The 15,372-nt window shown below is 37.3% G+C and overlaps 1 protein-coding gene across 1 annotated transcript; it reads left to right on the top strand.

Annotated features, from left to right (window-relative positions):
* The first annotated feature begins 360 nt into the window (after positions 1-360).
* On the top strand, positions 361-13,764 carry LOC100726272 (olfactory receptor 10J1-like). The gene is made up of 4 exons (XM_013149100.3): positions 361-532; positions 1,028-1,175; positions 10,704-10,756; positions 12,818-13,764. The coding sequence occupies exons 1-4, from the start codon at positions 361-363 to the stop codon at positions 13,762-13,764; spliced, it is 1,320 nt and encodes a 439-aa protein (XP_013004554.3).
* The last annotated feature ends 1,608 nt before the right edge of the window (positions 13,765-15,372 follow it).

The following is a 15,372-nucleotide window of genomic DNA, read 5'->3' on the forward strand; positions in this document are numbered from 1 at the left end:
AACTGAGTGTTTTGAAATCTTCAAAAACTATAAGAAATAAACCTTTCCTTTCCCAACTTGGGCATCAGGTATTTTGTCTAAGCGACGAGCATAAAGTAACTAAGATAATTTCTAAGTACTACTTTCTCCTAAAAGTTACCAAAGTTGCTTGAAGCAAAGGTAGATTCCAGGACAAGTATAAAGAAAGAGCTAAGATATTTCTGAAGGGAAAAAAAAAGAATAATGGTAGTCTGGAACACATGTCAGGCTATATATTAGTCATTTGCCCTTCCCTGAAAAAAAAATACCTGACACCTGCAACTTAAAGGATGAGAGGTTTGTGGTTTCAGTACACAATTCTGGTTCCAAGGCAGAGACGACATGGAGGAAGGACACCACAAAGAAAAGCTGCTTACTCCATGGCAATCAGAAAGTGGAGACAGACGAGAGAAGGATACACTCTTCCAAATCACTCCCCCAGTGGCCCACCTCCACTCCCGGGTCCACCTCTTAAGAGCACATTCAGTTACTGAACTCATGAGTGAATTCATGAGTACACTGTTCCCATGATCTAATCATCCTCAAAGTACATGAGATTTGGGGGAGATATTTTATTTTGAGTGGAAAATAGCTCCAATTTTATTCATAAAATTATTGATCAAGACAGCAAACATACATGTACAGTGCCATATATCAACAACAAAACAAGAAAGTGATGAAACATTCCAGAGAAATCTTGAAAAGTTATGGAGAACTGCAGGCCAGGCTACACATCTGGTTAAACCATGACAGCAGGACAGTTATACTCAAGCTGCTGCATTTTCTCAGTGAGCTCCTCCTTGTATTCATCTCTTTTTCTCAATTTGTTGAAGCTTGACTTTGCATTCAAGATTTTTTTCTGTCTTTGTTCAGTTTTAGCCAGGCGATTGCTTGGGCGAATGCCAACATGGATGGTCATGCCATTAGCTGCCTCATGGTATACTAACTTGATGTAGACAACACAGTTCAGTACACCTGAACTACCTTGCTGATTTTCTGATCTTTGTAGCGTCCTCGAACCACCTGGCCCTCTTTGTGCTTGCAGATGGCCAAGGAGTGGATGTGCTTTTGCTGCTGCTCCTTGGAAAGAGGGAAAGATGTGATCTTCTGGCATACATAGAAGAGGGCATTGAAGTGGTATTTGGGTTTTGGCTGAGGTCAGAGGTCAGGAAAGGATTGTACTTCATGATTATAGTTTACCAGGCACTGACTGTTTCAGGGTGGGTGCATGCTGAGACAGAAATGGGGGATGTTTTAGATATTAATCATATGGTTCAAGGAGATGTACCTGGTTATCAAGTTGACAAGGGGTGGATTGTGACCATTAGCTATAATATATCAACTTGCCTTGAGTAAAAACCTCATAGAGGATTAGTAAAACACAGCTCTGGATATGTTTGTAGATGACTGACACATAGGCCAACAAACTTAAAGGGGACACCCACTCCCCACTCCAATGTGGATGGCATCAATACACTTACAGCCTAGACAGAATAAAAAGAGAAAAAAGGGAGACAATGTGCCAATCTTCAACACTGTGTTTGGACATCATCTCCAGATTTTTCAGTCTTTCAATGTAGACTCTTACCTATGACTCTTCAATGACCTTCCAAGCTTTGATCTTTGACTTGTGACACATCTTTTATCTCTCTGATTTTGTGACTTCCATCTTAGGCTGAGCAGCTGCTGGGTCTTCTGGCTCTCAGGCACAAGAATAGCCATTGAACCTTCTTTTACTTCTGATCCTGTAAGCCTACCTAACAAATGCCTATCAAATAGTGTACACTAACCATATGTTATGTGATGAAAACTTTTTCCCCTGGATGCTGAGTTTGAGTAGCTAAGTCACACAACGTTACATAACTGACATCAAAGATCAGGGCTTCCTGGTTGATAGGAATTTACATATGTCATGTATTATTTCTGACATGCTGGGAGAGAACACATGAAATTTTATGCTCTGGGTTACACTTTAACAATGAATTTGTCCTCTTATTGGTTGTAATCTATATCATTTTCTGCAATAAACCATAACCATGAGCATCATAACAGGTTTTCTATCACTTAACTTGATTTTAGGGACCACAGAGACAATTTTTAGATATTTAAATAATTGAAGATTTCCTTTAATTGAAGAGTTTCTATAAATTTATCACAAGTGATATTTTTTGGTATTGAGGATTTAACTAAATGCCTTCCACAATGAACTACATCCCAGCCCTTTTCATATTTTCTATTTTGTTACAGGGTCTCACTAAGTTGCTAAGTTGTCCAGCCAAATGATCATTTAACCTAATGTAATTTCAAAATTCTGATTCTGAAATATTCATGGAAAAGTGAAGCATCAACTGCTAAAGCATAAAATAAGCTAAGAAAAGCTGACCACTCTGTTAAAATATATTATGAATTATGGCTCTGAAGGCGGTATGATTTTGGTACAGGGAATTAACCAGGGGAACAAAGTAGAAACTGTTCAAATCAATCCATGCTTATGTGGAATTATATTTGGCAGAAATAGAATTGTAAATCAGTGGAAAAGCAGGAACTCTTCAGGGAAGATAACTAATTACCCATTTCAAAAAATGTACTTGGATATGTACCTTGCAAATAATAATCAATTCCAGATGGACTTAAATATAAAATATAATAGCTATATGTTTAGAAGAAAATTAAAAGAGATAAATAAGTACTAAAACACCCACAAGGATTTTACATTTGTCTGCATTAATATAATTAGTTCGATAAAAGTTATCATCATGAAAATGAACAAGAAAATCCACAAAATAAGGTGAAATATTTGCAAAATGTGTCAAGAACAAGAATTCAATGCCCAAAATACATAAAAATTTGCCATTACCTAATAAGGAGGCATATGCAATCTATCAGGAAAGTGGGTAGACATAAATAGGTATTTTGCATGACATAGTGCATCAACAGCCAATAACTTTTGAAAAGATATTCCACTTCTTTAATACTCAGTAAAATGTAAATTAAAACCATGAGATATAATTTCACATCCAATAATTAGATAAAGATTAGGAACTGTGATATCAATGATTTGAAAACATGTATATCAATTAGGATTCCTTCTTTGCTATCATAATATAAATTAGTATAACAATTTCAAAATTCGATGTAGCATTGTCTTGTAAAATTGAAAACAATTTATATTCCATGAGCTAGTATTTCTTCAAAGGAATAAACCTTAGAGAAACTTTTGAACCTTTGCCTTTGAACTATGTACAATGTAGGATGGCAAATACTGGTACTTCTCTATTCCTGGAAGTGGAAGGGATGGAATAGTATAGTGTGGTTAAATTAATAAACTACAACTCCATCCTGAAACTTGGAACTGTAACATGCAATTTTCAAAAAAAAACTATATAGAGTATAATATTTGCTTTATTCTACCAAAAAAAAAAACCCCACAGCTAAGTAATGTGTCACATAAATATGCACAGGTATTAACAAAATCATAAAATCAATATAATCAAAATAAACATAAGAGTGGTTATAAACACATGTGGAGCTACAATGTACGAGTGAATAGGAAGGTGGTAAAGTGAGAAACACATAAGTAAAAGTAGCTCTCAAGTTAAGTAAGCTTATTTTATTGTTGTGTTTCATATATTTATAGACTGTAAATGTAGTGCTTTTTAATTATCAATGTCAAAATGATAAATACGCAATATATTTTAAATACAGTGAAGATAATGAAAGATGGAAGCCTAAATATAGACACATAATCTCCAGGCAACACTTATCTAGCTAATATTTCACTAACTATGAAAATTAATTATGAAATTTATGAAAAAATTTATTAATTATGAAAATTACCTAGAAACTTCTGTTTCCCTTCTGTAATTATGTGGTCTACTAATATATATATATATATATATATATATATATATATATATATATCTCCTTTTTCAATTCTACTAACACCTTACATTTTTAATGTTATTTTTGCAGTTAATCTATAATATCAGGGTATTGGCCTAGCCCCAATATCCTAAACAAGATTGGACAGCAAATAGCTTAAATAAAAGAGTCAGAAGTATGGATTTTGGAACTCCAGGAAGGTCAGGATTCTATCTTAATAGTAAGGACTCTCTGCGAGTAAAGATGAAGAAATTCTCCAAATAGCCCAGACAGTCCATATTTACTCTACAGATTTGGGGGATACAGAAAGAGAAGGGTATAAAAGCCCAAAGCACTGGAAGCTGGAACAAAGGCGGGAAATTTTTCCAATTAAGATAACGATATGATCTCTAAGGTTGGCTGCTTTATTGTTCTGGAATAGGGATTGTCAGCAGCCCATGTCCTTGACTGTCTCAGCTGTGCTGTTATCTTGACTTCAGAGCACCATGCATATGCTCTTTTCTTCTAACACCGAAGAGGTCTCTTTAAAATCAACAGTTTAACCCTTACATAGCCTGGTGTTTCACACTAAAATCTCCTCTTTAGCATTTTTACACTTTCATGTTTCTAAGAATTTTTGTAATTTAAGCGCTACAAAAGAGTGATCAAGTTTGCATAAACAACATGTTAGGGAGAATCTACAGTTCAACTAGTCTAATTTTGATTTTGTTTCTCATTTTCATTTGGGAAAACTACTTTAAATTAGAAGATACTGGCCACCTACTAACTCCCTGGAGCAGACTGTATTTTCAGACAGGGGGTATACATCTCCATTGCATGTGCTCTCCTTACAGTGTTCTACACCCTAGAGAGAGGTAAAGTCCCTTCTTTAAAATTGGGTGGGATTTTAGGACTGCTTGACTAACGGTGAGGAAGCCCAATCCCTGCAGAAAGGCTATGCACAGCTCCATCAGTGGACATTCAATATGGACTGATTGGCATGTAAATGAACAGGTGTCAACCATCTTCTGACAAAACCACAGAGACCCTGTGTGAGAATCACTGGATGAACTCAGCATCCCTAGAGACAGAATGATAAATCGTTGTTTGACTACAATAAGCACAGGTAGTTCGTTATATAGTAATAGATAACTGGGATATCCAAATTTCAGTGCAAGCAAGTTTATTTATTTATTTTTATTAGTACATGTTTGCAACACAAGAAATTTTTATTTATCTCAGGGCCTAAGTGCAAGTACTTGATGCAGTTTTTTATTTTCTTTTGAATTCCCTTCCCACTGCTCTCTCCCTGTCTCTAAATCCCCTTTGCTCATTTCCCTTCTTGTTGTTATTCCTAGCTCAAGTTTATGGCATATAATGTGTGTATTCTCTGTATTTGTCATAGTGTACATTAAAGTTTGTTATTTCCCCTTCTACTGCTCCTCTCCCATCACCCTTGGTCTCCTAAACCACTTTACATTTGTAAGTCTATTCCTTTAGTTCCTTCTATGCATCCTTCATTTTCTTCTTTATTTGAACTTTGCAGTACTTGAATAAGAGTTACCTTGTGGTATTTAAGCTTATGTGACTTGTGTGATTTATTTTACTCAACATTATATTTTCTAGGTGTATCCATTTTCCTACAAATGTCTTGAATTTATCCTTCTTTATTGCCAAATAGTATTCTGTTACATATAGATACCACATTTTCTTTATCCTTTATCTGTTGAGAGACATATAAGCTGCTTTCAGGCTCTATTTATCATGACCTATGCTGTTAGAAACATTAGTATGTATGTGTCACTGTAATATGATGTCTTTAGCTCTTTGGGAAAGATACCTAGAAGGGTAATAGCTAAGTCAAATGGAATTTCTATGTTTAGTTCTTTGATAAATCTTCATGCTGATTTGAATAATGGCTGCTAGTTTATATTCTCTCCAACAACACAGAAGAGTTCTTTTTTCATCACAGTCACATCAGCATTCGTTATATTTTATATATTAGCCATCTGAAGAATAGCTGGCAAAATGTTTTCTTATTCTGTGGGTTGCCTCTTCACTGTACAAATTGATTCCTTTGTTGAGTAGAAGCTTTTAAATTTGATACGATCCTATTTGTCTATTCTTGTTATTTCTTGTACAATTGGAATTCTGTTCCAAAAGTCCTTGCCCACACCTACTGTCTATTTTATATTCCTGTAGGTTCAATATTTCTGTCTCAAAGTTTCAATTTTTGATCCATTTTGATTTTAGTTTCATACCTGTTGAAAGATACGGGTCTAACAATTCTAAATATGGACAACTGTCATTGTGCATGTGGTAGATTCGACTCAGTGCCAAGCTGAAGTAGAGGCACCAAGCACAGTTCTCATGGAAAGAGGACTTCCTGGTGCTCAGTCCCTTCCACTGTCTATACAGGCACTTCTGGGGGGGGGGGAATGAATGACCAAGAGTCACAGGTTATTTGGCCATCAACCTCTTAACTGACTCTATATCTCTGTCTACCTTTCTATCTTGATTGTTTATAAACATAGGATTTTATTAGATTTTATTTTCCAAACCTTGAAATACAAAAGGGACACACTTTACTGGCAAATAAGGTTGCTGGTGCATCTGTCTGCAAGAAGACCTGCTGACATTTTAGCTGTGAGCTCAGATCCAAAGGTCTCGCTACACCTTTTCTGTGTTGCAGTGCTGTTCTAATCATCTCTGTTACATGGGGCTTCATACTTACTTTGCACAATGGGGAGAAGTTTATACCTCAGTGATGATTTACATGTCTAATGAAAACTAGTTTCTAATTGCAACAATTTGGTAATTTGGCCTTATGATTGAATCTAATCAGAGTGCAAAGGAATTCTATTTTTTCCACAAAACTGAAGCGCTGACCAATCTTATTTTGACCCCAAAGCAGTGGTCCCCAACTTTTTTTGGTACTAAGGACTAGTTTCCTGGAAGACTTTTTTTTCCCACAGAGCAGGGATGGGGAAAGATGGTTTCAAGATGATTCAAGCACATAACATTTAGGGTGCAACTTTGTATCTATTTTATTACATTGTAAATATATAATGAAGTAATTATGCAACTCATCATAATTAATGAGGAGTTGAAAAATTAGTGGGAGCCTCCAGCTTGTTTTTCTGCAACTAGATGGTCTTATCTTGAGGTTATGGGAGGCAGTAACGTAGGAATTACATTGTGTTTGTTTGTTTGTTTGTTTGTTTTGTCTAGTCTACTCCATAATCTGATTTTGCTTGGTCACTAGAGAAAATTCTGCTTCTCAAAGACAGGATACTGTAAATGGAAATGGGTTTTTATTTCCTTTTGTAAAAAAAAATCAGAATATTCTGCCTTGGCTTAATGTAGAGCATATGGAGATTTGAAGTTGTCTCAAATAACTTTTAAGGCCACCATAAATTGCAGTACCAAACAGCTGATCTTTTTCTGACACAGACAAAATCATTTCATCTGGATTATTTACAAGTTTGTTGCAGATTCACTCTTCCTGAGTACAGAGGTATTTTGTGATTGGAAAGTAATGTTCAGACTGTTTTGAACGCTGATGTAAATGATCATCTACCACCTGAAAAAAGAAGGTCCTGGCTTAGTCTCTTTCAAATTCTCTACTAATGTATGAAATGAAAAAAAATCCCAGTGTTTACTCATTGTCCCCTAAACCTACTTTTGCTTTGAATACAGCCATTTCATCTGCCAACTTGAAAACAGTTGTTGATCTCCCCTTACAGACAGTTGATTTTTTTTGAACAGGTTGAATAGATTGCATGAGTAAGAAAATTTTGTAACCCATCCTGTGTAACTGAAATTTGGTGCTGGTGGTGACTGTTTTAAAAAAACACTCTGAAGCAATTCTTGTACATGGAAAACTCTGACCAGTACTCTGTCTTACAAAGCCATGTTTTTTCTGTGTATAAGAGAACATGTGCTCGCTGTTGCCATCTCTTCACAGAGCTGCATGAACAGATGTGAATTAAGGACATGTACTTTAACATGATTGGTAGTTTGAATCATATCCTGTACAATGTTGTTAAGTTCAGGTAGCAGTTTGCAGCTAATCAGCATTCCCTATGGACTGCACAGTGGTACATGGACTCACATTCAGAAGAAGATTTTGACCTGACCAGTGAAACCTAGAGAGCCATCCACTCATGGCACCTGCTTGGTCTGTGCATACACCAACACAAATGATCAGTTCAACTTTGCAATAGGTAGCCATTCAATAGGTAGTCATTCAAAGATGTGAATAGTCCTGTAGCTGTGCTATTGCTTGGCAACAAACATGCGTAAAACATATCCTCATGTACATCATCTTGAAAAATGTCATGCAAAAATAAGATTATTGCCTGTCAACCTCTGGTATTGCTTGTCAACCTGCTTTTCTTATCACTGTGACTCATAAATCCTTCCTAACAATTGTGCCTCAATATCCTCTGCTATTTCATCACTTTGTCTAGTTATGGCAATAGCTGAAAAAAGAACACATGCTATTTTTTGAATTAATGATCATGAATGATGTCCTTAGTTGTAAGCAGGATTACCAATAGTAAAGGGATTCTGGGCTTTAGCAATGCAGTTAGCCACTTAGAATGATGCTATCAAGACAAACACATCGAATGCAGTGGTAACTTTCAATAATTGCTTCTGTTATTCATGTTCATACTTTTCTTCCCTTTCAAAGAGCTCAAAGTCTTGCCTTCTAACGCAGAATGCCTGTCTCCAGGTTATGGAGTAGTTTTGAATGTTTCATGGCTTTGTTGGGTAGCTGGTCACCACATAGTGTACAAAGCAGGCTTGAAGAATGTGAATCACTTGTCGCAATGAACCCATACTGTGAGTAGGATCCTTGTTACTTTCTTTTAAATGTACCTTGCTCTTTGTTTGGCAGCCTTAGTGTCTTCTGCTGTCATATCATTGGGTCTTTATCCCTTTTCAAAGAAGCTCTTTAAAACTCATTCATTTTTTATTTATTTTGAATAGGGTTAGCTTGTAGGCTTACCAAAATTGTGACTCAGAAAACTTCTTTGTGCAGGAAAGATGCATGGGAAAAAATGTGATAAATAAAATAAGAACCAGGCCACACATAGATTGAAATAGGTGCTGGGTTCTGATATTTGAAGCCTGCTACTGGGTATAGCTGTACTTGAAGTACATCAACTGACATGCCACATACAGCCTGCTGCCTGATCCACTTGTCACTTGCCATTCACAGACAGCGTTTTGATATGAGTCTGAAAATTGATTTATTTTGAACTCTGTGAAGGCAAACTCCTCTGCTAATGTGAATCTGTGTTTGCAGCTGCTCTACCTCAGATCATCAGGCATTAGATTCTTATAAACAGCAAGCAACCTGGATCCCTCACACGCCTACTTCACAGCAGGGTTCGTGCTCCTCTGGGAATATTAAGCTGCTGTTGATCTGACAGGAGGCAGAGCTCAAGCATTAATGCAAGAGGTTGAGAGCAGCTGTAAATACAGATAAAGCTTTGCTCACTTGCCTGTCACTCACTTCCTGCTGCATAGCCTGGTATGTGTCCATGGCTCAGGAATTGAGGACCCTTATTTTAAGGGTCTATGCATGAGATGATATTACTAAGCTGTAAACAATAAGATAAGAAAGTTGGGATGATAACTTTGAATGACAATTGAATTTAAATTTTTGTGTCACCTAAATACCTCTAGTATTTCCTTTCCTTATGTCTCTGAAACATAAGAACAAATGGTATTAGCATTTTATATTTTCCATACACTTCTATTCATTTTATAATTTTCTAAATTTAAGCTACCACAAATTCAGTAGAGAAAGTAGAATAAAAAGAACAGAAAGCAAACCAACACAAGAATGAACACAGTGACATTTTTCAAGTTATCATGGCATGAATATAGACACTTAATTTTTTGTCAAGTGTTGAAAAACTAATTTAGAGGAGAACTGTCAGGATCTGCTTAGAAGATGGATATGAGGGAAAGAGTAGAACAAAATGCTTTTAGGAAAAATAAGGTCCTGAGTATGAGGGGGACAAAACTAGTGTCAAGAGAATGCCAGGCTGGAATCTTGTGTGCCAGTGTTTTTAATGATTTGCCTGATGGTCCCTGAGGGTAAATTTCAGCTCAGTTGTTGGGCCACTCAGTGGTGCCCTGACCTTCTAGAGAAACCTCGGTTATATTTTGAGTTTTGTGCACCACTCTGATAGCGAAGAGATAAAACTCATAGCCAGCACTGACCATTTTAGTTCAGACAGAAAAAGATGCAAAAACTCCCAGAAACAGAAAACAGCCTCTAGCACAGAACAGTGTGCTTGACTACAGAAAGAGTTGCATAGTTTCCTGGAATCCGAGGCAGTGACTCTTAGAGCTCACTTGGGCTTTGTAACCATGGTTTTCCAAGGCTAAACTGTATAAAAATAGAATACTTAGTTAAAAAAATAAAACCTAACAAATAAGCCACTGTTTCTTTGTGCAGTGAAACTGCTTCAAGTCTCCCAGAGCACAATCCCATGTAATCTGAATGTTACCCATATGTAATGAGGTCCCCTGGCATAGGCCATCTGCTTCCTTCCAGTCCCAGGGTGACTCCCAAGTTGCTCAGTGAATAGCACCAAGAAACCCTGGAAAGTACTCCACAGAGAGATTTTTGTGTATCAAAAACTCATCCTCTAGCACGAGGGAATATTTAGTATCCAAAGCCCCGTGTGTCTTTTCACCTCCCTCCTTCTCTGTCTTGGTCCTATAGTAAGTAGAATGATCCTCTGTAGATGCCTTCGCTCCATGACCTGAGTTTGTGAATATTTGTGATCCATGGGCCACAGCTCCACCTTCTACCCCTACTTTGCCATTGAGCCACAAATTCACAAGGAGAGAAGTAAGTGAAATTTGGGGAAAGCCTTCAGTGACTAACAGAAGGTGAAGGAGATAATACCTGTATGAGTGTTATTGTGCTCAGAGGATAAACTTATATTAAACTGGAAAGGATCCCGGTATCTGAATATTTTTCTTTTTCTTTTATTTATTGCTTTCAAAGATCTCCTGCTCTCTTGCTAATTTCAATAAATCATGACTTCCTGGTATTAAACAGCGTCTTGGCTAATATGATAATAAACTATCTGACTTTGCTACTCAACAACTAGTCTTCTTTGTCTGTATTTTTGTCTCCAGACAATTCATAGTCTACAGAGACACAGTTTATAAAGCTTCATAAAGCATGTTTACAGCTACTTACCATGCTCCACACATCAGGGTCAAGCAACTTCCCCTATCAAGCAGTGGTCTCTGACACCTAATGTAAAATTTATTGTTTTGCAACCCCATCTGATTTCCTTTCATATCATGCTCAGAAGTGTCAAAGCATGACTGTACACCAATTTCTTATAAATACCTTATGTGGATTTCCTCTATGAAAAATGATATAGTTCTGAAAAATAGATAAATTAAATATAATTTTAAAAGCACAAAGGAAGCTCATGTTTGAAATGTACCCAATAGTAAATCACTTTGTAACGTGCCTCGTTTGCTTTACTTTCAGCAAAATTCACTTCTGAAGCAATTCCATCATTCTATTACTGAATTTAACTTTTTTACAAGTAACCTGTTATATAATTATACGTTGCTTAGTAATAGGGTAAAGGCTACAGGAAAAGTTGTACTACTCACATATTTTCCAATTATATGTTAATAGTGTTATGCTTTCTTCCAGTGTTATAACGTTGTAATTCCAGTGTGAAAATGTAGCTCAATTATTTACTTGCTTGTTCTCATCATAAGCATAGACATCCGAAAAAATGAGGCAGAGGTTAAAAACATTCATGCCTTCCATTCTTTGAAGAAAAGTTCACTGTGATACTCCAGCATTGTTTGCTAATGGGCAATTTATGTAATGGAGCAATAATTTGTAAGGATTCTACCAATAGATAATGGTATCTTACCTTGTAGGGTCTACCATGTGGTCATATGGAGTAGGAGTGTATTGTTCCTGCCTAGCTATAATGGGAAAGTTCTGCAGAGCAGTTTTGTGTACTGCAAGAAATAACCATAGGAAGCAGAAGACATGAGTTTCCAGTTAGTCCCTTAACACTTATGTGTCTATGGTCAACTCACTAAACAGAGTTGAACTCAGTTTCTGCACCCGATAAGAAACACTAATCCTTGTCCTTCTTGTTTCACTGAACGTTAATAAAATTAAATAATGTATGTGGACATGTTTTGCCATTACAAATGCATTGTAAAGTGCTTACAATACGAAAAAAGGTCAATAAACCGTTCTGTATTATGTACACACTCAAGGATGTACTGGTCTCAGAGAGAGAATGTAAGGATAAAACATTTTACAGAAAACATGCTTTTGGAAAGTGAGTGTATCTAGGGAAGAGAAATACAAGACAAAGTTGAGAAAAACAGCAGCATCAGAATCAAAAGACTGGAATGAGAAAGCAGTGTGTAAGCCATAGAAATAAGACTCCATAGTAGCAAGTGGCAAATCCACCCAAATCCTAGAAGCTCAGAAAATGGTAGGCAGATATGGTGCCTGGGATTATGCATAATACCACTGAACATTAATGTATTTAATATTTTTATAAATGCAGTATTATAGTTATCAGCATAAAAATTTCGACCAACAATTCTGTGATGTTATCACTACATCCATATACAGATGAGGAAACTGGTCTTACAAATATTCAATCTTTGTCCGAAACAAAACAGCACATAATAGAAAAAAGAATTTACAGTACTCTACTCTAAAACCATGTACTTTCTTCTGTCTGACACAAGTACATTTTTTCTACCCTCTACTCCTCAAAGAAATAAGTAAAACTGTGAACATACACAAGCAGAAATCTGTGGCAGATTAACCACAAGAATTTCCTCAGCCTGCAATATATGACAGAAATTACCCACATAGAGTCCCTATATATTTTTTCTTTCTTAGATACTATCTATGATTTAATGAAGAAAGAGAACCATACTGTGGTGAGTGAGTTTGTCCTTCAGGGTTTCTCCAGCCTCCATGAATACCAGCTCACACTCTTCATCGTGTTTCTTGCACTGTACATATTAACCCTGTCGGGGAATGTCATCATCGTGACCATCATAGGTCTGGATCATCATCTCCACACCCCCATGTACTTTTTTCTGAGCATGCTGTCAGCTTCAGAGACTGTGTATACACTCGTCGTTATACCAAGGATGCTCTCTAACCTCGTAGGCCTAAATGAGCCCATTTCTTTAGGAGGCTGTGCCACTCAGATGTTCTTCTTCATCACTCTGGCCATCAACAACTGCTTTCTGCTCACAGCCATGGGATATGATCGCTATGTGGCTATTTGCAACCCCTTGAGGTACTCAGTCATCATGAATAAGAGGATGTGCATTCAACTTGTGTGGGGAGCCTGTGGCACTGGCCTAACTGTGGCAGTGACACAGGTGTCTGCTGTGTTTAGGCTGCCCTTCTGTGCCAGTGAGGTGGCTCACTTCTTCTGCGACATCCGACCTGTGATGAAGCTATCCTGCATTGACACTACTGTCAATGAGATCCTGACTCTAATCATCAGTGTCCTGGTGATTCTGGTTCCTATGAGCTTGATTTTTATTACTTATATCTTTATCATCTCCACCATCCTCAAGATTGCTTCTGCTGAAGGCCGAAAGAAGGCTTTTGCCACCTGTGCTTCTCATATCACTGTGGTTATTGTCCACTATGGCTGTGCCTCCATTGCCTACCTCAAGCCCAAGTCAGAGAACACCAAGGATGAGGACCAGCTGATCTCTGTGACCTACACTGTCATCACTCCCCTCCTGAACCCTGTGGTGTATACCCTGAGGAACAAAGAGGTCAGGGAAGCTCTGTGTAGGGCTATTGGCAAAAAACTGTCTTGATGGGATGAACGACTACAAATAGAGCCTTACAAGATTCCTTAGATATAGGAAAGTGGAGCCATGACACAATCACTAAGATTCTGGAGTCCTTTAAGAAGTGATTTGGTGAGAGAAGGCAAGAACAAAGGAACTATGGATCCAGCAGTTGAAAAAATGGAGATAGTTCTGCAAAGCACAAGCAAGAGTGCATCTCCCAAGAAACCAGGGCTGAAGAACTCATTGGTGTTGGAAAGACGTCAGAATGTCTGGGCAGCCTGAGACAGAGTAGGGCCAGAATCGCAGAAAGAATTAATGAGGAGAGGCTGCTGTACGTGAGATAAAGCTTTAAATAGATTCCATAGCACTGGTTTTTTGACATGCATTTCCCTTTACTCATTCAGAGGTATGTAGTTTTAACACCTAACTGAAGTCATTTCTTCATGGACAATTCAAGTTCTTTTGCATCAGAGATACCATAAATAAAATGGACTGGAAATAACCATCTATAAAATTCAACAACCCTCTAAGTTTGGATCTTGTTCCTATAAGTTTCGGATTGGCCATATGGAAAAATGGATATCTATATTTGCAGGCTCATGGAAGAGAAATATTTTTGGAAAGCGATTAAAATCCCTTGATGGTCAAGTTAACAAAAGAGATAGTACCAGTAATCATATCAGCATTTTACACCATGAGAATATATAAAAGTCATCAGTGACACTATATGTGAATGTCTATACGCAGGAAAATAAATTGCAATTTTTGGAGATACTTGCAGAATGCATAGAAGCTACTAATAAAAAGACCTGCAAGAGAGAAATCTATGGGAGGAATTGGTTGGGCAAGAGAACTGAGATGAAGTAGAGAGGGAAGTAGCCATCTGGTAACTCCATGACTCTGTAAAAGAAGAAGGTCATCAAACCACCTATCATCACTTAAGGTCCTCTAGACTCTTGGTTAATACATCATCTGTCCCTAGTCACCTCCACTTCCAACAACTCCTTCCCTCCAGGCTGTCATTCACCCCACACAGCCCACACTTCTACAGCTCCTAGCGATGTGTAGTTTCCCTTTTCTTATTATGCCCTCATGACGTTTCATAGCTACTGTCACCTAATGGACACCACTCACTGCCATCCTCTAGGCTTGCCCAGGCAGCCTTTCTCAGGCAGCCTCTCCTACTCATTCTGAAACTCCAAATTCAGGCATCTCTTTCTGTATGCATCCTCTAATGAAAGACCCAAGAAGCAATCAATCCCAAACACCCAACTTCCAAACTCAAAAATCCATATATGACTATAATGCACACTTGCCGTGCTGTCTTTAAAGGTGACAGTGTGAAATAGACAGTGAGTGATATCATAACTAGGCGGAATGTTTGCTAGAGGGACAGTTCCACATCAGTGTTTAATGTTTCATCAAGTGATGTGTTTTGACCAGACCACAACTTCCTTTATGTTAATTGTAAAACTAGGATTAAATTTGCGTGACATGATTTTCCAAACAACTCATTAAAGTTTAGTCTTACACAGGTTAAATTATATTTTTTAAAAGTTTATGGTGAAATTCAAGAGAACCCAAAAGTGAGTTAGCCTGTATTTGGCAACGATTACATTTAATTTTATTCAG

The sequence above is a fragment of the Cavia porcellus genome, unplaced genomic scaffold, assembly GCF_034190915.1.
Source record: "Cavia porcellus strain 051 isolate PalLab524CR breed Dunkin Hartley unplaced genomic scaffold, mCavPor4.1 scaffold_7, whole genome shotgun sequence".
In the NCBI taxonomy this organism is placed as follows: Eukaryota; Metazoa; Chordata; class Mammalia; order Rodentia; family Caviidae; genus Cavia; species Cavia porcellus.

What these genes read in the sequence shown, in the direction of transcription:
- LOC100726272 (XM_013149100.3), top strand. Translation starts at nt 361, where the DNA reads ATGGAGGAAGGACACCACAAAGAAAAGCTGCTTACTCCATGGCAATCA. An exon ending in ACTCATGAGTGAATTCATGA is followed by an intron (nt 533 to 1,027) that starts GTACACTGTTCC and finishes TGATCTTTGTAG; the next exon opens with CGTCCTCGAACCACCTGGCC. An exon ending in ACAAATTCACAAGGAGAGAA is followed by an intron (nt 10,757 to 12,817) that starts GTAAGTGAAATT and finishes TTTCTTTCTTAG; the next exon opens with ATACTATCTATGATTTAATG.